Below are 25,849 nucleotides of genomic sequence, written 5' to 3'. Positions count from 1 at the left end.
TGTGTTATTAGGCCATTTCATCATTGTGCAAACATCAGAGTACACTTAACAAAACTAGGTAGTATAGCTTACTGCACACCTAGGCTACATGGTACAACCTGTTAAATAATAGGCTACAAACCTGCACAGCATATTATGGTACTGAATACTGTAGATAGTTGTAACACAATGGTAAGTGTTTGTGTATCTAAGTATATCTAAACATAGAAAAGGAAATGCATTGTGCTACTATGTTACAGCAGGTACAGCATCACTAGGCTATAGGAGTTTTTCAGGTCCATTGTAATATTATGAGACCACTGTTGTATATGATGTCTATCATTGACTGAAACATCACATGGCACATAACAGCAGTTTATAATTTCCCTAAACTGCTTTTAGACCAATTTTTGATCACTTGTCTCTTGATTAGTCACAGGCATGATCACAGTCCTATTACTCTTGCATATCTAGGCACATGACTCTCCTGCATACTCTAGATCCAGAACACATTAATTGGGGGGTAATACTATAAACATCTTGGAAAAATTATGTGTATGATGCATTTGGTTATACGTATACCCATAATCTCACTCATGCATGTTCTACCTCTATCCAAACAGAATGTGAGATATTATCTCTCTCATTTTGATAACTGAGTCATACTATGAAGGTTTTAACTCTGTTATAAATCTATAATATAATTCACATTACTTTGTCTGTTTATAGAAACTAGTATGTTTGCACATTGACAGGTTGGTTGAACCTAGGAATGAAGAATCCTGAATTTGTATTCAGTATGTTAAAAAAAAAAGTTGAAAGTTTGCAAATTTGGTTGATTTAAGGATACTGGCCTTAACTCATTACACCTTTCCCTAAATATGAATAAAATTTTTGCACAAAAATGTACAAACTGAAATGTACAAAATAATTTTTTCTGTAGTGCCTGGAAGAAAAGAATTTTGAGCCTATCAGGTTTCTTTTTACTAACTGAGAAGTGTTGAATGTTCAATTTTTAAAAACCTGTCAAGGCCAAGCATGGTGGCTTATGCCTGTAATCCCAGCACTTTGGGGAGGCCGAAGTGGGCAGATCACTGGAGGCAAGGAGTTCTAGACCAGCCTGGCCAACATGGTGAAACCTGTCTCTACTAAAAATACACAAATTAGCTGAATGTGGTGGCGCATGCCTGTAGTCCCCCAGCTGCTCAGGAGGCAGGAGAATTGCTTGAACTCAGGAGGTGGAGGTTGCAGTGAGCCGAGATGGCGCCCCTGCATTCCAGCCTGGGTAACAGAGCTAGACTCCATCTCAAAAACAAAACAAAACAAAAAAAAAACCTGTCAAAAATTAATTTACCTCAGTTCTTCAAAAAGTTAAATGTAGACTTACTATATGACCCAATAATTCTGTTCCTAGGAATATACCCCAAATAATTGAAACAGGTAATCAAAGTCTTGTACACAAATATTTACATTTGTAGCAGCACTATTCACAACAGCTAACATGGAAACAACCCAGATGCCCATCAGCAGATGAATGGATAAACAGAATGTGGTCTGTCCGTAGAATGGAATATTATTCAATACATAAATGAAGCGCTATGTGCGATAGCATAGATGAACTTTGAAAACTGAAAGGAGCCAGACCCAAAATACTCTTATGATTCCATTTATATGAAGTATCCAGAATAGGTAAATCCATAGAGTCAAAAAGCAGATTAGTGGTTCCCAGAGGCTGATAGGGAGAAAAGACTGAGGAGTGACTGGTTAATGTGTATGGAATCTTCTCTGGTGATATGAAAATGTTTTGGAAAACAGAGAGGTTATGGTTGTACCACATTCTAAGTATATGAAATGCCACTGAATTGTATACTTTAAAATGGTTAATGTTATAAGAATTTCATCTCAATTAAAAATTCAGTTCATCTGAGCTACAGCTTTCCCTCATAGACGCTCAATTTATTTGATGTCTTTTTTTTTTTTTTTTGCTGTCACTGCAGCAGAACACATGTTTGTTAAGTCTTAATTCTATTTTAAGACTTACCACAGAAAGTTATATTTCAGAATCTTGTGTTTACATAGCCTTGAACTTATTTTTTCTTATATTGGGAAGATATATTGAGATTATTGAATCTGATGAGGAGAATAGGTGACAATTTAAATGTGAGGAAGAGAATAAATCACAGTTGTAGAAAGGTAAAGTTATGTTATGTTGTACATATACTACTTGAGACTTCTTGACCAACTGAAATTCTTCATCTAATGTACATGTTCTCAAGAAGTGTAGTCAGATAAACCTAACAATGTCACTTATCATGATTATTTAGGATTAGAAGTAACACCAAAAGGCAAAGATTAAAATGGCCTGGTTCTCCTGAGATTCCAAATTCTCATTCTTAACAGCCCCATTTGTACAGTGGAGCAATTTGTCATGTTTGGAGTCAACAAATCCCAGTTTTATGGATATTGTGAGCCTCTGTCTTTTACCTCGGTCTCTTTATCTTGCTGATCTCTTACATGATAGCTGTGACAGTTTGTGGTTACATTATAACAGTAACTGTTTTTTACAACAGTGGATAACATAGGGAGTTTAAGGAGGACTAACTCCTACACATAGCACAAGTTCCAGGAAAGGTTGAAGCTGAGGGCATAAACTCCATTGGATATATGTAGGATCTAGAATGGGATCAGGCTAGTAGTAATGTTTAAAAGAGTAGGACTGGGAGGAGGGAATGGCTTAGGCTATGAGTTGGGCTGTGAAATTGCATGTTCCTGCTCATAGTTCACGTAATGAAAAGATCCAGATAAATAAGATGCCAAATAACACTTCTTAGTGGAATCATAATGTTTGCCATGTTGTGGTGGTAAAAATCATTGGAAATCCTTACTTGGAACTAATTATAGAATATAAAAGATCTGCAATGTTTCATGTAGATTTCCATTACTTTTTTAAAGTTAAGGTAAAATATATATAACACAAAGTTTAACATTTTGAAGTATACGATTCAGCAGCATTAAATACTTGTCTATTTACATGTGTATCCATCACTGCTACCCATGTCTATAACTTTTTCATCATCCGACACTGAAACTCTGTACCCATTAAACAATACCTCCACATTCCCTCCTCTCCCCAGCCCCTGGTAACCACAATTCTACTTTCTGTGTATGAATTTGCCTATTCTAGGTACCTCATATAAATGGAACCATATAATATTTGTCCTTTTGTGTCTGACTTATTTCCCTTAGTGTTATTATTGAATTGGCCAGTTAATTACTTTCAAGATCTGGAAGTGTTAGAACAGTTTATTCTGTTTTATTGTGGCTCTCTCATGGGCTACAATCTCTTCTCTATCTATACCCTCTCCTTGGGTGACCTCATCCAATCCTATAATTTCTGCTGCCATATATATATTGACTACTGCTAAGTCTGAATCTCCAGTTAGGCTCTTCATCTGGATCTCTAGATTCATATTTAAATGCCTTCTTGTCTTCTCCACATAGATGTGTAATGGGAATCTTAGATTTCGTATGACCAAATCAGAATTCTTGATTTCCTTTCTCCAAAATCTGCCTCTCCTCAAACTTTCCTCACTTAACCAGTTACTAAAACTAAAAATCTAGGTGGTGTCCCTGATTCTTTTCTCTCCTTTACCTTCCTGTTGTCTCCTCCCTGCCCCCAACCCCCACCATTGTGGCTTCCAATTTTTTACCACATAAATAACCTTTACAAACTCATGATTACGATAGTCATCTGTATCAGAGGTCCCCAGCCTTTTTGGCATCAGGGACCAGTTTTGTGGAAGACAGTTTTTCCACAGACTGAGGTTGGGGGGATGGTTTCAGGATGATTCAAGCATATTATATTTATTGTGCCCTTTATTTCTGTTATTATTACATTGTAATATATAATGAAATAATTACATAACTCACTATAATGTAGAATCAGTGAGAGCCCTGCCCTTGTCTTCCTACAACTAGATGGTCCCATCTGAGGGTGGTGGGAGACAGTGACAGATCATCAGGCATTAGATTCTCATAAGGAGCACAAAACCTAGATCCCTCGCATGCACAGTTCACAACAGGGTTAGTACTCCTGTGAGAATCAATGCTGCCACTGATCTGACAGGAAGTGGAGCTCAAGCAGTAATGTGAGTGATGGGGAGTGGCTGTAAATACAGATGAAGCTTTGCTCACTCGCCCACTGCTCACCTCTTGGCCAGGTTCGTAACAGGCCATGGACCAGTACTGGTCTGTGACCCAGGAGTTGGGGACCCCTGATCGATGTGACTGATGCGCAATTCCAATTATAGTCCATTAGTAAATCATGTTTCATATATTTTTAACAGTTGATCTGGCAAAGATTTAAAAATATTTTGAGGCTAGGCATGGTGGCTCCTTGTAATCCCAGTGCTTTGGGAGATTGAGGTTAGGAGGATCACTTGAGCCCAGGAGTTTGAGACTAGCTGGGCAACATAGCAAAACCCCATCTCTACCAAAAAGACACAGATTAGCCAGGTGTGATGGTGTGTGCCTGTAGTCCCAGCTATGGTGGGGAGGATGAAGTGGGAGGATCACATGAGCCCAGGTGGTTGAGGCTGCAGTGAGCTGTGACTGCACCACCGCACTCCAGCCTGTGCAACAGAGCAAGACCCTGCCTGGAAAAAAAGAAAAAAAAAATCTTTGAATAGACGTTTTTACTATAAATGCTGACTAAAAGCTGGGTGGTAGGAGTGTGTGTGAAACTAATTTAGCAATCGTGTCTGCTGGCCTGTTGCTTCTGCCTTTGTAATATGTCCTAAATCTGTCTGCTTCCCTCCGTCTTCAGTACAGCTATCCTAGTCTAAGCCACCAACATTTGTTACTTAGGGTACTATAGTAATCTCCTCCTTTGGCTCTTGGTTCCCTATTGCCTGTTTTTCAAACAGCAACCAAGGTGGTATCTTAAAAAATTATTTTCAATAATTACAAATTCAAAGGAAGTTACGAAGATAATATGCAAAGACCCATACTTGTACCGTTCTCCCAGTCCCCCTCACCATTGTGGTTCCATCTTATGTAACTACAGAACCCAGGAAATAGATACTGGAATAAAGTCTAAATATAGTTCTGTGTCATGTCCTCACCTGTGTTGATTCGTATAACCACTGCAGTCAAGATAACTATTTCATCATGACAAGAGATCTCTCGTGTTACCCTTTTGTAGTCATCCCTACCCCCTTACCTCCTACTATCTCTAACCCTTCACAGTGATATTTTTGAAACATGAATCAGATCATATCACTCCCCTGCTTCAAAGCTACCATAACTGCTTCCAATCTGAGAATAAAATTCAAACTTTTATGGTGAAGTATGAATGTTGAATGACTTGTTCCCTCCTTACCTCTCTGGTCTCACCTAGTACCACTGTTCCCTGCACGGTTAGGTACTCTAGCTATACTTGCCTTCTTTCTAGTCCTCTAACACAGTGGTTCTCAAAGTGTGATCTCTGGACCAGCAATGTCAGCAGGGCCTGGGAATTTGTTAGAAACACATATTTTTAGATTCCACCCCAGACCTACTGAACCAGGAAGTCTGTGGGTGAGACCCAGCAATCATGTTTTACAGATCCTCAAAGATGATTCTGAAGCATGTTAAAGTTTGAGGACCACTATTCTAACAAGTCAAACCCTGCCATATGTCGGCTTTTGCAGTAGCTTTTTTCTCTATCTGGAATATTCTGTTATCCACAACTTACCCATCTTCCCTGACTGGCTCTTCCTTGCATTTAAATTTCTGTTAAAATTATCTCAGCAGAGAGAACTTTCCTCAGTATACAGTGTAAAATAACTAGCTACTCATTTCCACATCCCTCTATTTTAGTCTTTTGCATATTGCCTGTCATTACCTGACTTCGTGTGTGTGTTTTTTTCCCTATTAGGTTTTATGCACTCTGAGAATAGTACTTTGTTTTGTTCACCAGTTGATGCCCAGTGCCTAGAGTAGTGTTTATCAAATAGTATGTCCTTATGATCCCCATTTTTTTCCTATATTCTCCAGAACAATCAAGCTATATTCTCCAGGACAGCTTTACAGAGCAACTAAAGTTGTCTGTAGGCAAAGTATTTGCATAATTTGTATTTAATATTTTACAAATTATTTACGTGAAATGATCTAGAAAGAGAAAAAAATCTTCATTTTTCTTTCCTCTTTCTTGAGACAGGGTCTTACTCTGCCACCCAGGCTGGAATGCAGTGGCATTATCTTAGCTCACTGCAGCCTCAAACTCCTGGGCACAAGAGATCCTCCCACTCTATCCTCCTGAGTAGCTGGGACTACAGGTGCATGCCATCATGCTTGGCTGAGAAGAATCTTATTGTATGCTATAGCTTGTATTATCTCACATTGTTTGTAATTTGTTTATGCATTTATATCAGATAGCCCCTCCTTATTCATTATTAAATCATTGATTATTTTGCTAGACTTAAGACCCCCAAATTCTTTATCAGGTACTTCCAAGGAATGTACAGATCACAGGAAACTTTAGACACGTGTTCTGTATTACTAGGTAGACATTTGCCCCTACCTCCAATCTGGTCTTTGACCCAGATTAGATAGCTTGGACCTTGAGTGAGCCTTTGGGCGCTCATGCCCCATCCTTCCTCTACACTTGCAGGCAACCAGTACTAGTAGAGGCTCAGGCCACATGGCCTTCTTGGCCCATTTTTCTGGAGCCCATACCCTGGTCCTGTTCTTCGGATCCTAGCATTTTCTTGTGAGAAAAGCCTTTCACTTTAAGGCTTGTAGCCAGCTCCTCCTGTCAGCCTGTCCTTGGTTGAGAAACCTTTACAGGCAGAGGAATCCCCTGATGAGGAGGTATCCTTATGCTTGATTGTTAGCTACAGAAGAATAGTTGGCTTCATTTTAAAAAGAATGTATTCAGAGCAGCCCAGTTCTTTTTAAAACTCCTTGGCTGCTATCAGTAAAAACAGAATTCTAATATAGAAGATTAATTGTGTATCACAAGACGTATCTTTAACCTGTATCAGAGCTCTTCTTTGGAGGTGGAAAGGAGTCATGAGATTTCCAGTAAACATTACAAAACAGGTTCTCCCCCATGCATAATTAAATAGCTTTTAAGTATTATATTTTTTAAATGTTTCTGCTTGGTTATGGGTCCGTGATTGTTTAAAAATTCTTTATATTAATCCCAAATTCGGGGGAATAAACTTGGAGCCTCTGTATTGATATGTATTTAGGTATTCTGTTTTATTCACTAATTGACATACAATTTTGAATGTCCAGCAAACAGGGATGTAAATTCCTTTAGACTGGGACCATCCTTTTATATTCTAAAGCATGCTTAATTTCTTTTTTTTCTCTTTGAGACGGAGTCTTGCTCTGTTGCTTAGGCTGGAGTGCAGTGGCACAATCTCGGCTCACTGCAGCCTCTGCCACCCTGGTTCAAGCAATTCTCCTGTCTCAGCCTCTTGAATAGCTGGGACTACAGGCGCATGCCATCACGCCCAGCTAATTTTTGTGTTTTTAGTAGAGATAGAGTTTCACCATGTTGGTCAGACTGGTCTCAAACTCCTGACCTCAGGTGATCTGCCTGCCTTGGCTTCCCAAAGTGCTAGGATTACAGTTGTGAGCCACGTGCGCAGCCAAGCATGCTTAAAATAAGGCACACAGATAGTCAGTAAATGGAGGAGTGGTATGGAAACATTCTTGAGATACACTAAAATAAACAAACGGATGAAAATTTGGTTGGGTATATTAGTAGTTTTGTGGTTCTTAGCCACTTTTGATTATGTAAGAAATGGATGGTTATTAGACCAACTTAAAATATTCAAGTATTTTCTTAAGTTTTTTTTTCAGAGAAACGATTTTAATTTTAGTACTGTGTATAGGTAAGCAAAGCAGTTAGGCTAAATGTAATAATCTCTGTTACAACTTTTTGATTTGCTTTCTGTTTTGCTTTCTCAATCCTTCTCATGTGATCCTGGATCTTGGGCTGATGATGGAATGATTTTTGAATACTACGAACCACAGAGCCTATTGTGAAGAATGGCAGGCCTCCAACGTCTCACAGCATGCATTCCTTCCTCCACCAGTACACAGGATCTTTCAAGAAGCCCCCATTGCGGAGACCACACAGTGTTATTGGAGGGAGCCTTGGTTCCTTCATGGCAATGCCTAGAAATGGAAGCAGATTAGGTACTTTGATTACTTGTCTATTGTGTTTACCTTTCTGATTATACATCACGTAAATTGTTAAGTTTTAGTTGTATAAAAGTCAGCAACTTTTATTATCTGGTTTCTTCTGTCAGATAAAAATCAAGTTGAGATCAAGAGGAATAGCAGAAAGATGGAAAGTTCTAGAGAGGTAGTAGTGCTGACAGTACAGAGAAGTAATATTTGAAAAACCTGTCCATCAGGAGGGAAATTAAACCCATAATAAATGGATGCAGTATTTCAAGATGAATGGCAATTTGGGATGGTGTTTATTTTAGGGTCATGCTTCAGTAACTTTTCAGATCATCACCATATAAAGCCTAGTGCAATGATTAGTATATATGGTTATCAGCCAAATTGTTTCTTCTTCTGTCATTACATCTTTAAATATCCAAGAAAAAAAATTTGCAAGTTTCTGTTTATATTTGTTTATTCCTCTGGCCTTTTTTGATGATGTCTTTATGTTTTTATTTTTATTTTTTTTTGAGACAGCATCTCCCTCTGTCACCCAGGCTGGAGGGAAATGCAGTGGAGCCATTGAGGCTCACTGCAGCCCTGACCTCTCAGGCTGAAATGATCCTCCCACTTCAGCCTCCTGAGTAGCTGGAACTACCTGTGCATGCCACTACGCCTGGCTAATTTTTTTTTTTTTTTTTAAAGAGACAGGGTCTCACTATGTTGCCCAGGCTGGTCTTGAACTCCTGGACTCAAGTGATCCACTTGCCTTGGCCTCCCAGAGTGCTGGGATTACAGGCATGAGCCACCACACCTGTCCTATTATGTTTTGATTTTAAAAATCACTTTAACTATTTTATAGTCTTCTTAGATAATTATATTTACTGAAGTTCCTAGGGGTTTTATTCTACTGCTCATTTTATGTGCTTACTCTTCGGATAGTATATTATTTCCAAATGTGTTTCTTTAATTTTGGGAGTATGAGCTTATCTACAGTGAGGTTTTTTTCTATGAGAAATGCATATTGCATTTATCTCTGTAGGTGTATCTCTACAGAATGGTGTGCTGGAGTTGGCTCACACTAGTTCATGAGAGATGATTGTTAAATTTTCAGGAACTTTGCAAACTGGTTGTTAAACAGATATTAACTTTTAAATTATATAAGTTTACAAATAAGTAAACTAAATTAAAAACAAAGGTAATGAATACTCAAAAGTCGTTGCTTCCTAATTTTTTACCACTTCTAACTATTATCTATGCCACTGGGATTATTTTTTCTATTCTAGCTCTATGTTCAAAAACACTATATGATGGTGTGCTACTGCACATTTCTTCCCAACCATATGGTCAGTGTTGTCATGTTGGTAGCCTGAAGTTGTCCATGGAGAGAGAGGTCAGAAAACACTATAGATCAGGCCTTGGCTTATTGTTTTCTTGTTTATCTAGACCAGGGGTTTGCAAACGCTTTTTTTAAGGGGACAGTTAGTAATAAATGTTTTAGGTTTTATGGACATATAGTCTCCATTGCATATTCTTCTCTGTTTAATAATCCTTTAAAAATACAAAAAACATTTTTAGCTCATGGGCCATATAAAAAGAAGCCACACTTGTTCTAGACCTTTGTTCTAGAATTAAGACAGTGTATTGAAAATGTTAGTAATGCAGATTAAATTTAAAGGGTATTGTGCTGAAGGAGAAAAGTATATTGTATATGCAGCTGTTACATTACCTGATCAGCAAAGATATCCCTCTCCCCCCGACAGATGAGTAAAGTTCTAACAAGCCTTCATTGTTTCACATTTGTCTTGATGGAAATGAAAATACCAACTGGTAATCATGTCAGAACTATGCTTGTTTGTTAATGACCTGAGTAATTTCTTGTTTGGGTCAGATGGTACTCAAGTATTTATTCAGTCTGAGATTAGTAAGCTTTCTTTGTCATCCAGTTCCTTGTGCAACAGGACAGATTTTTTTTTAAGTGTACTCTTTAAGTCTCAAAGGTGTAGCACTTTGGGAGTTGAGCCTTTCTGTAGGAAGGTCTCACTTGTAACTCAGAAACCCAGGGCTTCATTGTTTATCCCAATGTGGAAGGTAAACCCAGGGACCTTCTCATCCAGATCAGCAGCCTCTCCCAAGACAGTGATAAGAGTCAATTTATGCATAACAGCTTTGGGTTTTCAGTCCTCTCTTTTTGCTTCCTAGGTATTATTGATACATTTTTGCACATTCAGCTCTACATTTTAAAATATTATATTTTAGTCAACATTTTCTTGAGGAAAGGAAGATTTTCGTATCTCACTAGAAATGGAAGGCATCATTAAATTATTTTTAACATTTTGAAAGTGTGACAGAAAAGATTATGTGACCTCAGATGTGTTATATACCAAATTTTAAGAGGTTAGGAATGAATCACCAATACATTACTTTTGCTGCCAAATTAATTTTTTGTTCACGTATCACTATAAAATTTCTCCAGAAATCTCAACATAACTGACTGAAGTGTATTCTTAGATTACATATTGAGCTATTAAAAATCCATTATCATTTGCAACTGCTTATGAATATTAATTGTTTTCTCAATATTGAGTTAACCAAGACAAAAATACAGACATAAAGTGAGTTCTAAGATAGAGTTGATATGAGACCCATGAGTTCATATTTCTCCTTAATCTAAGCAGTTCTCGTAATTTTATATGTGAATATTTTAAAAAGTTAACATACTTATAAAATACTATTTTTAATTGTCTCACACATTGATATTTCATATAACTTCATTTGAAAAAGAGATCTAGTTATCTAGGCCATTCTTTGATTGTTAGTTAATATGCAGTTCCCTTGAATACTTGTTAAGCACCTTCTAAGTGCCAGACGGTTGGTTAAGTTCTGGAAATAGAAAAGTGAGCAAGCTAAATCCCATCCCCAAGGATCTTATAAAATCATATGCACAAAAAAGTGTTCTTCAGTGCAGTGGGTGGGGGCACAGTAGTCAACTGTGTCTGAGATTAGAAAAGACTTCACTGAGTGATGACACATGAGCATAGTTTTGAAGACTAAGCCTGATCTCACAAGGTTGATAAAATAGGAAAAGGCATCTTTTAAAAATGAGAAAAAGCATGTGTTAAAGCAATGCAGCATGAAACAACATAGTTCTTTTTGGAAAATGAATATGTGTATAGAAAGTAATAGTGGCAAGAGAGGAGTTCTAGAGATCTAGCATTTGTTTCTGGTATACTCTTCTTGCTAGGTTATTAGAGAATGACTGACAAATGCAGGTATATAAGTATGTAACTTGGCTGGGTGTGGTGGCTTATGTCTATAATCCGATCACTTTGGGAGGCCAAGGTGGGTGGATTCCTGAAGTTGCAGTTTTTTGAATTTTTGCAATCAGACCTTGGTGATGACCTTGAGCAGTAGGATATAAGTAACTCCCACATACTTAGTGTTCCAGTAATGGAACACTAGGCATAAATTGCTACAAGTTCAAGATGAGCCTGAACATCACAGCAAAACCTTGTCTCTACAAAAATAAAAAATAAAAATAAAATAAAAATAAAAAAATAATAAAACAAAACAAAACACCAGATGTGGTGGGTGCCTGTACTCCCTGCTACTTGGGAGGCTGAAGCAGGAGGATTGCTTGAGCCTGGGAAGTAGAGGCTGCAGTGAGCCATGATTGTGCCACTGCACTCCGATTTGGCCAAGAGAGCAAGACCTTGTCTCAAAAAAAAAAAAAAAAAAAGAAAACAGTATATAAGTTTGTTTTTAATATTTTCAAATGGAATTTATCTTCCTCGCCCTACTTCCATTTAACTTTTATCTCTATTAAACATACCATAACCCACCTTTATTGTAATATGTTTTTGCTCTGAACAGATTTTGAGTATTTGAAGATCATAAACTTGTTTTTATAGTTCTCGTCCAAAGCAGATATTCAGCAAATAATTTTTTGTTTTATTTTTAACGCTGAGGGTGCAGGGAGGAGAAACTGCATTAGCAGCTTTTAAGAGGTGTTTTAAAGAACATTGAAAGAATTAGCTCCATTTGACCATAGACCCAGTGACACATTATTTAATGGAAAGAATACTAAATAAGAGGCAAATGACCAGGCATCTATTCTAGCTCTGCGTCCAAGCCTTGTGACCTTTTGAAAATCATTTAACCTTTCAAGTCTCAGTTCCCAGATCTAGAAAATGAGAGCACTGACTCATTCTCAGAGATATTATTTGCAGTTTATATTATATACTCAATATAATATATTTTATTATAGTAATATATTACTCAACCCTTGATAATAACTTGAATGTTAATTTTTTTCATAATTTGAAAGTGTAAAAAAATTTCATACTACTATTTTAAGACATTTGAGTCATATTTTCATCTACTAACTGCATACCTGTGGCACCCAGAATGTAAATGACTTTTATGCTATGATTTTTACTTGTTGGCCTTCCATATTTTACCCACAGTGATAATAAATTATATATTAGAATATAGTGTATCTCTTTTAATGTTTCATTTTTTAATATAGATATTGTTCATGAAAATCTGAAAATGGGATCAGATGGTGAGAGTGACCAAGCTTCTGGGACATCATCTGATGAAGTCCAGTCACCTACAGGTGTTTGTCTCAGAAATCGTATACATAGACGGATCTCAATGGAGGTAATCATTTAAAAAATACAAATATACCTGTGAATATGTGTGTTGGTATATTTTACATATATTTACTCCACTCGATATGTATGTATCGTATATGCCCATTTAAAAATTTTCATGAAGACACGTGACACTTGTAAGAAAGTTACTTCTTTGCATTCATAAATTGCAGTCTGCGAATATTTCCACTCTTTACATTTTTATCCCAACATAGATATGCAGTATTATAGTTGCTCACATTCTGTGAAACATTTATTTTAATTTTTGGTGAAACGTTATTTTAGTTTCTCCATTAAGGAGAAGTGAATTTTCAAAAATTCTAGAAATACAGGTTGATATATTAGCAATGTCTTATTTTTAGAAAATATTATTTTAATTATATTTTTGAGATTCATTTGGGTAATTAGCATTTTATTTTCTCTTTCAGATTTTAAGAGGTATAAATAAAATACACAGCTTTTTTTCTTGCATTATATTATAAAAGTGGGTGTCCTTTCCTTTGTGGTTCACTATACCTACTAGTCTCTGAAGCACATTTATTTCTCCATGTAAAAGGATGAAGAATTCATTTTCTTTGCTTTGTAAGCGTTGTGGTATAACCTTGAGGATATAAGTTGATCGTGACTGTTATTTCAGTACATACTGTAAACTAAAATAGGTTTCTGCAAAAAAAATTGAACATGTTTTGAAATAAAAGTATTGTTGCTTTTTTGATGCTGTTGAAATGATGATTAGGGTATCTGTCCTATTGGTTGGTTATATTTTCATTATAAAAGGATTGCATCTTGATCAGTTAAGGAAAACTTACCAGTTTTCTAAATGATAAATTAATATTTTCAATTGTTGAAATCAATGATATATTTATGTGACACAATACTAATGAAAATATTTCTTATTTTTCTTCACCTTATAGATGATTTTTAAAATCATTTGTTTTATTTAGTATTAGGGTCTGTATCTGGAGTTTCTCATTCTTCATTGAGCTGTAATTTGTTTCCCCACCACTAAGGAGGCATGCTCTAGATTATATTCTTTTTATAGTATGTATTTTTTTCTGTTTTATGAGACAGGGCCTCATTCTGTCACCCAGACTGGAGTACAGTGGTGGGATCTCAGGTTACCACAACTTCAACCTCCTGGCCTCAAGTGATCCTCCTACCTCAGCCCCCCAAGGAGCTGGGACTAGAGGCACACACCACCACGCCTGGCTAATTTTTTTGTATTTTTTTTTTTAGAGACTGGGTTTCACTATATTGGCTTCCCAAAGTGCTAGGATTACAGGCTTGAGTCACTGCACCTGATCTATAGTATATTTTAATATCTGGAAAGACTTATTTTTGTATCTCTCCCCCATATACATATATACTCTTTCTTATTATAGAAGGTTTTTGGATTTTTTTCTGTTTATTCTATTATTGATACATTTTAGGCATTTTATTTTGTTCTAAGAATAAGCTTATTGTGTTTTCTTAGTGGTTATATAACTTATAAGATTAATATAGGGAGGACCAGTATCTTTTCATTACTTATTCTTACCATTTGGTGGCATTGTATGTTTTTATACTTAAGTCTTATATTTCTCAGTAAATATTTATGCAGTTCCTATACCTCTCCATTCTGTTTCATGATTTGGCTGCTATTATGAATAGGAGGAATTTCTTTTTATAGGGCTTAAATTTCTTGATGTGATGATATAGGCAAGATTCTTTTCAAGTTTCTCCCAGCTCACATTGTATAATTAAATAAAGTAGAAATGCCATTAACATGGCAGTAATAAATATAATTCTCTTTCCCCATGTTGCATACAGGATCTTATGTACTTGGTTATTTAAACTGATCACAGAGTTTGTGGTAGTCTTTGCCTATTCTTACTATAATAATTTTAAAGTAAATTTCAAGTTTAATTTACCAGTGAAAGGACTTAAAAATTACTGGGGTTGCAAAATTTCATTTCTGTAACACTTCGCTGTATATGTTTGCTTACAGTAAATGTTTTTGCCATGAGTGTGTCACATATAATCCATGTAGGTAACTTTGCAACTGCAATAAAACTTTACAGTTACTTATCGCTAAGAAATAATATATTAGAGCCTATGAATACAAAAGCCAAATGCCCTTGCCTTTTCTATTTTTGATTACTTTTTTTTTTTTTTAAGGATTTAAATAAGCGGTTATCGCTGCCTGCAGACATCAGAATACCTGATGGGTATCTTGAAAAGTTGCAGATTAACAGTCCACCATTTGACCAACCAATGAGTCGAAGGTCTCGTAGAGCTTCCTTAGTAAGTTTTTGGTCTCCTGTACCTCCACCATCAATCAGATCTGCTTGTTTGATTCTTCTGGGTGTGAACATTTTGAATTAACTTTTATATTTGACCTTGGAATAGCTAAATTTTATTATATTGCCTTCTCGATTTTATTATTTCCCATTCTTAAAGGTTTATTGGAACCCTTAAGATGCATTCAATAGAATGCATATTGGAATAGGATTTAAGGTATATTTTATTTTTGGTAAATATTAATATGTGCTAGATATATAAATACATACTAGATATATAGATATACTAGATATGTGCTGGATAAACATACATATTAATATATACTAGATATACAGAGAAGTACACAAACCATAATTGTACAGCTCAACCAACTTTTGAAATGTTAACATACCTGTGTAACTAGTACCTGGATCAGTAAAAGAAAATTTCAGAAATCTCAGAAACCCCGTGCTACTCCCTTTCTCTTTGCTTAGTATTCCTCACTTCCTCAACTGTAGCCATACTCTCTGCTTTCTGATGCTAAAGATTAGTTTTACACATATGTGTGACACTGTTCTGATCATACTGTTTTTATAGTATGTTTTGATATGTGGATCTTTTTAAATCCCATTCACATATATTCTTATTTATTTTTTAGATGTGTAATATTATCTTTCTGATTATCCTTATTAAAACTTCTGAGCTTTGTGTAATTATGAATATGTAATTATATTAAAATATATTTTATATAAATATATAGAATTATATACTTATATAAAGTTTATATATATATTGCACAATATGTATCCCAGTATGTATGTAAGTTATACATATGTATTATTTTTGTGGTTGGCTTCTTTTGTTCAGTGTTACGTTTGCGAGTTTCAGCCCTATTTTTGCGTGTAATTATAGATAGTTCATTTTCATTGTTGCATAATATTCCATTTATGAGTGTACTGTACTTTATCCATTCTCTTGTCGATGGGCATTCTGGTTGTTTTCAGTTTTTGGCTATTACCAAATAATGCTTCTATCACCATTGCTGTGCATGTTTTTTGGTTAACATATGTAAGCATTTCTGTTGAGTGCTTACCTAGGAGTGGAATTGTTTCATTATATTGTATGTGTATGTTGTGCTTCCCTAGGTACTGTCAACAGCTTTCCAGAGTGGTTGTACCAACTTATACTTCCATCACTAGCATATAATAGTTCTGGTTGTTCTCCTTGCCAACTTTTGATAATGTCTTTTAAAAATTATTATTTTAACTTTTCTAGTGAGTTGATAGTGGTCTCTTGGTTTTGTTTTGCATTTGTCTGATGACTAAGTTGAACACCTTTCTATGTGTTTATTATTCATCATATGTTTCTTACGTGTTTATATTTAGATATTCTCTTTGTGAATTAACTACCCAAGTCTGTTTTTCTTCTCTTTCCTATTGGGTTTTCTGTCTTTTCTTATTGGTTTATACGAATTTTTCAGTATATTTTGTATAAAGGACCTTTGTCATTACATGTCTTACAAATACATTTTCCTAATATTTAGTAATTAACCCAGCACCATTTATTCAAAGGATAACTTTTCTTATTGCAGTATCACTTTAACATAAATTCAGGTGGTTGTTTATGTGAGAATCTCTTTTGGATGATGATAGTCCTATAGTAGAGATACATATAAAGTGCTTTGGGACAACAAAAGAGGCAGGAAGTAAAATGCCTTGGTAAGTTACAAACTTACAGAGATAGCAGTTGTGCTGGTTCTAGAAGGATGGGCAGAAATTTGTCAGTTAAAAATGGTCTATGAATGAAGGGTGTTCTAAGCAGAGGAAAATTTGTGTACTAAAACTGAAACCCAGAGGTTTGGGTGTGTATGTCATGTTTGGGAAATTAGAACTGATATGAAGGGTAATATGGAATAATATAAAAGCTATGGCTTGAACGGACAGGACAGATCCAGAATGAAGCCTTAGATGTCAGGCCAAGGAGTCTGGACTTCTTCCTATGTAATGAGAAGACATCAAAGGTATTTATTTAAACAGGGGCTGACATGATCACATTTTTGTTTCATAGCATTAGCTTTAGGAAAAGTACAAACAATGAATTAGAGAGAAAGACTAGAGGCAAGGAGAATTAGGAATTTATTCAAAATTAAGGGTGATGTGGCAATCAGATGGAAATAGAAAGTAGAACATAAATCCTAGGGACCAGGAAGGGATAAAATACCACCTAATATCCAGTTGGACTTTGCACCTGAAGGAAGAGAAATTGATGATAACTCTTGGATTGCTAGCAGTTGATGTATCTCCTTTTTTACATTATTGTTGTTATTATTATTATTATTATTATTATTTTTTGGAGACGGAGTCCTGCTCTGTCACCCAAGCTGGAGTGCAATGGTGCAATTTTGGCTCACTGCAATCTCTGCCTCCCCGGGTTCAAGCGATTCTCCAGCCTTAGCCTCCCAGGTAACTGGGATTATGGGTATGCACCGCCATGCCCCACTAATTTTTGTATTTTTAGTAGAGATGTGATTTCACCATGTTGGCCAGGCTGGTCTTGAACACCTGACCTCGAGTGATCCACCTGCCTCGGCCTCCCAAAGTGCTGGGATTACAGGCGTGAGCCACTGCATCCAGCCTTTATATATTATTATGTAATGGAACTATTTTCTTTGGAGACAAGGTCCAACTCTGTCACCTAGGCTGGAATGAGGTAGCACGATCATAGCTCACTGTAATCTTGAACTCCTGGGCCCAAGCAATTCTCACATGTCAGGCTCCTGAGTAGCTAGGACTGCAGGTGTACATGACCACACCCAGCTAATTAAAAAACTTTTTTTTTTTTGTAGAGATGGCATCTCACTGTGTTGCCCATGCTGGTTTCCAGTGCCTGGCCTCAAGCAGTCCTTCTGCATTGGTTTCCCAAAGTGCTAGGATTATCGGTGTGAGCCACCCCACAGCACCTGGCCCAAGTGGGTCAGGTTAGATATTCCAGTTAGATATTCTAAAAAATATTTTGGTTACATACTCTAAAAAAATAAAATCACTTTATGCTGTATATACCATGAGCACATTGTTATTTGACATTCACCACTATATAAATATGGTAAAAAGTATAACACAGACTTGATTTTGGTATAAGCTTATGATTGTCATAATTCAGCATCACTACTTAAGACATTTTTTTTGGGGGTGTGTGTGTGAGAGAGAGAGAGAGACAGAGTGTCACTTTGTCACCCAGGCAGGAGTACAATGACGCGATCTCGGCTCACTGCAACCTCTGCCTCTGGTTAAGTGATTTTCATGCTTCAGTCTCTTGAGTAGCTGATATTATAGGCATATGCCACCATGCCTGGTTAATTTTTGTATTTTTAGTAGAGACGGGGTTTTGCCGTGTTGGCCAAGCTGGTCTCGAACTGCTGACCTCAAGTGATCCACCTGCCTCAGTCTCCCACAGTGTTGGGATTACAGGCGTGAGCCACTGTGCTTGGCCAAGACATTTTTATTGGGATGATTTTGCCATTTGATTGTCAGGTCAAAGTTTTCTTTGGCTATCAATTTTTATCAAAGATTGGTACTTAGGAAAAATTTTGAGGTTGTATTTGTTCCAATGGGGAGTAAAAATTGATTTAATCACCATGTAATTTTTTAAGCTATCATTTAAGAGCATCTTTTACAGTCTACATGAAATTAAGGAAAACAGTGCCCTCTAATGAATGCTAAGTGATTAGAGTTTTTATTTATGGTTAAGTGTTCCTACCTACCTCCCCCCTTTTTTTTTGTTGAGATGGAGTTTCACTCTTGTTGCCCATGCTGGAGTGCAATAGCATGATCTCGGGTCACCACAACCTTCGCCTCCTGGGTTCAAGCGATTCTCCTGTGTCAGCCCCCTGAGTAGCTGGGATTACAGGCATGCGCCACCATGCCTGGCTAGTTTTATATTTTTAGTAGAGACAGGGTTTCTCCATGTTGGTCAGGCTGGTCTTGAACTCCCCAATTCAGGTGATCTGCCTGCCTCAGCCTCCCAAAGTGCTGGGATTACAGGCGTGAGCCCCTGCGCCTGGCCTGGGCTTACAGATTTCAGATAAATCATGCCAGCTATGTTTTGGATTTTACTGATACATCCATTTCATTATTCATCTACCTTACTAAAGCATACTTTTTGGAAATACATTAAAAATTATTCTTCAAAATGAAAATCTCTACCCTAGGTTTATATTTGAACATAGGCAGTGAAGGAGGGCAAGTGAAAGTTAGGGATGGATGGAAAAGGAGTGGGAAAAAGAAATTCATTCTTTCACATGTATTAGAATTTGTGTATCTATGGATAATATATTCTTTATATACCTAAAAAGTAAAAGTTTTTTCAAAGAGATCAGTTTTTCAGCATAGAAGTCTGGACCCTAGGTTTATGTGTAAAAGAGATGGGTAAAGATTAGGGATGGATGGAAAGGAGGCAGGAAAAGAAAAATATTATTCACGTGTACTAGAGTTCATTTTTTCCATGGATAATATACCCTTAATCTAAAAAATAAAATGTTTTTTAAGGTAAAATGTAAAATTTAGCCTTGTCTTCTAGAAGTTTTAAACTTTCAGTGTGGTGTTCTCATTTTTTTTTTTTTTACAAATTATTTGTAGAGACAGGGTCACACTATATTGCCCAGGCTGGTCTTGAACTCCTGGCCTCAAGCAGTCCTCTTGCTTTGCCCTCCCAAATCATTACAGGTGTAAGCCACCTCTCCTGGCCTGTTTTCATATTTTCTAATGACAATATATAATGAGTAGTGAAAATAACATAAAACCTTTGCTTGAGTAGGAATTAAGAAACAATTCATTTTTCCTGGAGAAGTTATACAGTGGTGCTCATTGGGTCTAATATAAATTTATGGTCATCAGCCTTGCATAGATCCCCAGTGTTGCCTGGCTACTCCACTGTCTTTCTCTGATTAACTCTTCCTCTTCTTACTGTAAGCAGATGATCTCTCTTCCTACATCAAAAAAGAGAGAGGGCCAGATGCTGTGGCTCATGCCTGTAATCCCACCACTTTGAGAGACTGAGGCAGGAGGTTTGCTTGAGCCCAGGAGTCCAAGACCAGCCTGGACAACATAGTGAGACCTCCATCTTTACAAAAAATAAACAAAGCTAGCCAGGCGTAGTGGCACACCTTTGTAGTCCCAGCTACTTGGTAGGTGGGAGGTGAGAGGATCACTTGAGCCCAAGAGGATGAGGTTGCGGTGAGCCATGATTGCACCACTGCACTCCAGCCTTGGCAACAGAGCGAGAGACCTTGTCTCAAAAATAAAAGGGGGCCATTAACTGGAAACTCCCTCCTTTTCTGTATAATAAACTTGCAAATCTACTATACATATACTCATTCTGTTCTTTGTTTTTAATTTTGAGAAGTTGTCCCCCTTACTATCCCATCTTTTCAGGATGCTTAAGACTGTTATCCCTATAAACTCATGTGTGTTCAGTCTCCAATTCCTTATCTTAATCCTTTCCATTGACTTTTTATTTACATAAACTTACAATTTTAGTTTTATATTTACAGAAAAAATTACAAAAATTATATAGTTCTTATATATCACTTATCCAGTTACCATATTACTAACATTTTATATTACTTTAATACATTTGTCACAACTAAGGAACCAACATTGGTACATTACTAGTAACAAAACTCCATAGTTTATTCAGATTTTACTAATTTTTTGTCAGTGTTCTTTTTCTGTCCCAGTACCCTGTCCAGGATACCACATTACATTTAGTGATCATATGTCATGTTAAAAATATTGGCTATTGGATTGGTGAAGTGCTGTTTAGTAGTACTTTATGATTGATAAGAAATAAAATATTCTCAGCATATTTAGTTAAATATTAGAATAGTGGGAAAGCCTATATGTAGATAGTCAGGATTCATCAGCGCTTCATTGCCCTTACGATAATAGTATATACCCAGTGGAAGTTTTGTGAGACTGAGTGCAGCTTCAATTAGAATGAAGGTCATCCATATATAAAAATTTGTCTTATTGTATTAAAATCATAGGTTTCTACATTTTAAGAGCATATTCCTTCCTAAACAATGAATGTTTGGATTCTTCATTCCTGGTTTTACCAATGTAGACCATATAGACCTTTCTTATTTCTCAGAGCAGGTGAGAAAATACAGTCAAGTCCTTACATTTGTCAGCAATTAGAAAGATAAGATGGAATGTGGAAGTGAGGTTCAAAGTCCCACAGAATTTACCTTTAGCATATTATGTACAGGTATACAGGATTAAGGTGGTATTGTGGTGGTGATAACAGCAATTTTTGTAAGACAAATTGACTCAGTAGAATAGAGATTCTCAATCTCTCCCCCTGCCTACCAAGTCTAAGGGATAAAACACATTTCTGTCATTAACAGTAACTGGGTAATTCCCACAGGGAGGGAAATGAATGTTTGAAAAAGCCTCCCTCTTCCCCTGCTGTTTCTTTTTTTGTTGTTGAGACGGAGTCTTGCTCTGTTGCCAGGCTGGAGTGCAGTGGCACGATCTTGGCTCACCACAATCTCCGCCTCCCAGGTTCAAGCGATTCTCCTGCCTCAGCCTCCCGAGTAGCTGAGATTACAGGCGTGCACCACTACACCCAGCTAATTTTTGTATTTTTAGTAAAGACAGGGTTTCACCATGCTGACCAGGATGGTCTTGATCTCCTGACCTCGTGATCCACCTGCCTCAGCCTCCCAAAGTGCTGGGATTACAGGCATGAGCCACTGTGCCCGGCCCTGTTTCTTATATATTAATACATACTCACTCTTAAAATGTCATCTATATATCCTCTGTACATAGAGAAGCTTCCCCCTTTATCTCTGGTTTCATTTTCCACAATTTCAGTTACCTGAGGTCAAGCACAGTCTGAAGATAGGTGAATATAATGCAATAAGATTACTTTGAGAGTGAGAGAGACAGCATTCACGTAACTTTTATTACAGTGTATTCTTATAGTTATTTTATTGATCTCTTACTCTGCAAAATTTATAAATTAAACTTTATCTTAGGAATGTATTGATATGTATAGGGGAAAACCTAGTACATACAGGTTTCAGTGCTATCTGCTGTTTCAGGCATCCATTGGTGGTCTTAGAAGTATCCCCTGTGGATAAGGGGGACCTTCTGTACTTCATTTGTTTCGGTGCTCAGTTAGAACAGCATCTCCAGCATGTGATAGAGTAATTACGTTGCTAGATCCAAAGTAAACAAAAAATTTTCCATAAGGCTTGGTATTGCTTACAAGTTACACTGAATTCTAGGAATACTATTATAAATTATAATTTAATTTATATATATATATTTTTAGAATTTTCATATGCTTATGCTCTAAGAGTCATCTAAATAGGAGTTTGCTTGGGGCTGCCAAAAAGTGAAGTATTTTCTTGGAACAGTGAAATATCAGAAAAAATTCCCTTTATTTGTCTGGAAAGCAGGATTAAGGGGGCTTTTATATTACATGAAAATATAAGCTTTGAGCAGTGGTAGTATCATACCCAAGGTTTATCCAAGGCGCAGTTATTGCTAATTGAAAATTTTTCCAAAATACCCCGCCATGACAACTTGCAATATAGTTGGCACTGGCAATTTTTGAGTTTCTACAGAGACTGAAACAACAACATATACATTATAAAGTTTATTGTGCTATTTCTTTAGCTATTATTTCTTTTTCTATGAAACTTTTAAAATATTCTAAAATAATCTAGGATGGAACTCAGTCTAGATTGTGAACTCGTGAAAGTGGGAATCATATCTATCTGTCTTCTCTAGCACCTAACATTGTGCTGGGTAAATGTTGAATAAATGAGCTTTGTCCTCTGTCCTCTGAATAATTTCTGTAGGAGAGCACGTCAACAAGCTAGTCATTATATCTATTGTTAATCTTGTCGTGTTCAGCAACTAAAAATGCAAGCAAAATTTTCTAAAAATTTTATTTAAAGATTCAGTAAGTACTATTTTGATGTAATCATTAAATCGTAAGTTGGAAATTTCTAAAATGGGGGCTACGCTTTTACTTTTTGAATTAGGATCTGACAGACAATTCACTAGTGTAATTGTGCCTTTGTCTGAATTCTCTGCCTGCCTGCCTGCCTGCCTGCATGGGTGGAATTCAGTAGTGTTGTTTATTTTCTAGACTGATTATTCAAATTTAAACCTAACCTCATACATTTTTGTCTTTGCAGTCTAATTTGTAGTCCATTTACATAGTCTTTAAAGCAAACCTCGACATTTTGTCATAGTAACCATTGGACCCTAGTGTGTTTGATGTTTTAAGAACATAGTAGTGTTCATTCATTCCAGATAAAAGGATTAATAAGAAAATTACTCTACTCCTGAGAAGAAAAAATGCCTAGCTTACAGTCTTATTTCCTGTGTGCTTCTCATTGTTGTAATGACATTTTAAATATTTTTTTCAGGAATATTCATTCTTTTGTTCATACTAGTTTGCATTTATTCTCAATATAGTGTTTTTCCCCCCATAAAATATGACACAAAACCTAAAATTCATGGCAAAAATGCGATAGTTCCATATTCATGAATTTATAAATTCCAGAGATAAGTATCAGAATAAAGATACTTTATTAGTTTCTGTGATCTTGGCAATTAGCTTTTTTTATAAAGTAAAGTGTTTAAGATCATATATAAATAGGCTATATAAAACATATGTGAATTAAAATATTATTCAGAATCAGACTGTCATGTACCAGATAGTGGGCTATTTGCCATGTTTTTCATACTGATTTTAAAAACTTCACTTGTATTTTAAAAATGTTATCTATTGTAGTTTTACTTCTTTATTTTGCATAGTTATTGATACCAGAAAGCAAAGGACTTAATACTGAGTCATGTACAATACATGGATGAATAGTGTATGATGGTTGTAAAACTTCATTTTTAATTTAATGTTTTATGAAAAATGTCATATATAGGAAAATGTCATAAACAGTACAAAAATAATTTTTCATTCATTCAATAATACCTGTAACCGAAGTTTTAATTAGTTTACTAAAATTGAGTTAAGTACTATTGGATGTGTAATTTTCCACATGGCTTTTAATATGATATATATCATTGAAACAAAAAGATAAAAACAGTTCTTTTGAGGGGCCTCTGCTACTTTATTTTCTCATTCTGTTTTACTTTTTTAAATATTTCTGCTCTCTCAGTCCCTAGTTTTCAATCTATCAAAAATTTTTTTTTCCTAAATATTGTTACAGTTTTTTCTTTTTCATTTTAAATATTGGGTCTGTATTACATATTTAGGTATATTTCATCTGCCCTATTTATCATCTCCATACACAATAGGCAGGCAAGCTCAAGGTTTTTGAGAACTCACTTTTAAAGCATTTTCTCTTGTTGTGGGTTGTTTTTTTTGTTTTTGTTTTTGTTTTTGTTTTTGGCGAGAGGGTGTAGCCAGAATTAGACTTACATTGCTGCTTCTATGTTTGCCATTTCCTGATCCGTAGTAGAGCATGATTTTCAGTTGTCTTTTTCATTATATTTTGATTGGAAAGCCTGAAACAAATAGTATTTTATTGTTTGCACGGCTTCCTTGGGAATTAAGATTGGTGAGGGAAAATATATAGGAAAAATATTTATTTTGCAATTTTGTTAAAAAGAAAATCCCAAGTAGTTATCCTTGATAAGATTCTTTAGTATCTTAAAATGCCTGTGGTATCTTAGAATAAAATAAAATATTTTTCTTGACAGAGTGTTAACTACGTATATAAAAGTTGGGTTGACAATTTTGATTGTGAACTTTGATATTTTTGAACCTTTGAATATTCCAACATTGGGTTTATTTTAAAACTTGATAGATATTCAACCATTTGATTATAATCAGATTTTTCTATTCTTAGTCACTCTTTAGAGTGGAAAAGTTTCAAAAGTTGAGGAAGAGATGAATTGAAACTTTAAGAATAAATACTAGGCCAGGCGCGGTAGCTCACACCTGTAATCCCAGCACTTTGGGAGGCCAAGGCAGGCAGATCACTTGAGGTCAGGAGTTCAAGAACAGCCTGGCCAACATTTTGAAACCCTGTCTCTGCTAAAAATACAAAAATTAGCTGGGCGAGGTGGTGCGCGTCTGTAATCCCAGCTGCTCCGGAGGCTGAGGCAGGAGAATCACTCAAACCCAGGAGGTGGAGGTTGCAATGAGCCAAGATTGTACCACCGCACTCCAGCCTGGGCGACAGAGTGAGACGACGCTGTCTCAAAAAAAAAAAAAGAATAAATACAAAATTTATCATTGTTTACTTTTCAGTCAGAAATCGGCTTTGGAAAAATGGAAACCTACATCAAATTGGAAAAGCTTGGAGAGGTAAGTAAATATTTATTTCAAAAATGTAAGACACATTTTTTTCTTATTCTTCATTCTCTGTTACTCCACAGTTTTTGTTAACCTGGAAAAAATATAAATACTGATGTCTACAAGATTATATACTTGTTCTGGAAAGGTAACAGAGTTTCTAGGAGTTAAGAGTCTTCAGTTCTTGAAATTATCCCATCAGTTTGAGAGGAAATTGATTTTTTTTATAGCTTTGAAATTTTTATTGCAGTAGAAGTATTATGTTTTCTTGATAACAAAGTAGGCATTTGTCACTTAGTCCACTGGCATTCTACTGTCTGTGCCATTATGGGAAATTGCATGAGTTCAGACCTGTGAAAAATCAGAATAAAGATAAAAACACATTTTTTGAAAGTTAAGGAAGTTCTTAAGATCTTGGTTTTCTTGGACTTGCTACTGGTACTACTGATTTAGAA

At 36.0% G+C, this 25,849-nt stretch overlaps 1 protein-coding gene and 1 non-coding gene across 2 annotated transcripts in view; both read left to right on the top strand.

Annotated features, from left to right (window-relative positions):
- CDK17 (cyclin dependent kinase 17) overlaps positions 1-25,849 on the top strand; it is a 115,021-nt gene that overhangs the window by 68,545 nt on the left and 20,627 nt on the right. Inside the window, exons 3-6 of the mRNA XM_050749314.1 lie at positions 8,008-8,172; positions 12,674-12,807; positions 14,958-15,083; positions 25,350-25,406. Of these exons, the coding sequence (XP_050605271.1) occupies positions 8,008-8,172; positions 12,674-12,807; positions 14,958-15,083; positions 25,350-25,406 (482 nt within the window). The remainder of the gene's footprint in view (positions 1-8,007; positions 8,173-12,673; positions 12,808-14,957; positions 15,084-25,349; positions 25,407-25,849) is intronic.
- Positions 22,556-22,692, top strand: LOC126931953 (U4 spliceosomal RNA). The gene has a single exon (XR_007718050.1). It is a non-coding gene; the product is annotated as a U4 spliceosomal RNA (small nuclear RNA).

The sequence above is a fragment of the Macaca thibetana genome, chromosome 11 (genome assembly GCF_024542745.1).
Source record: "Macaca thibetana thibetana isolate TM-01 chromosome 11, ASM2454274v1, whole genome shotgun sequence".
NCBI classification, from domain to species: domain Eukaryota; kingdom Metazoa; phylum Chordata; class Mammalia; order Primates; family Cercopithecidae; genus Macaca; species Macaca thibetana.
Note: the sequence above shows the minus strand (reverse complement) of the source record. Positions and strands in the feature narration are given on the sequence as shown.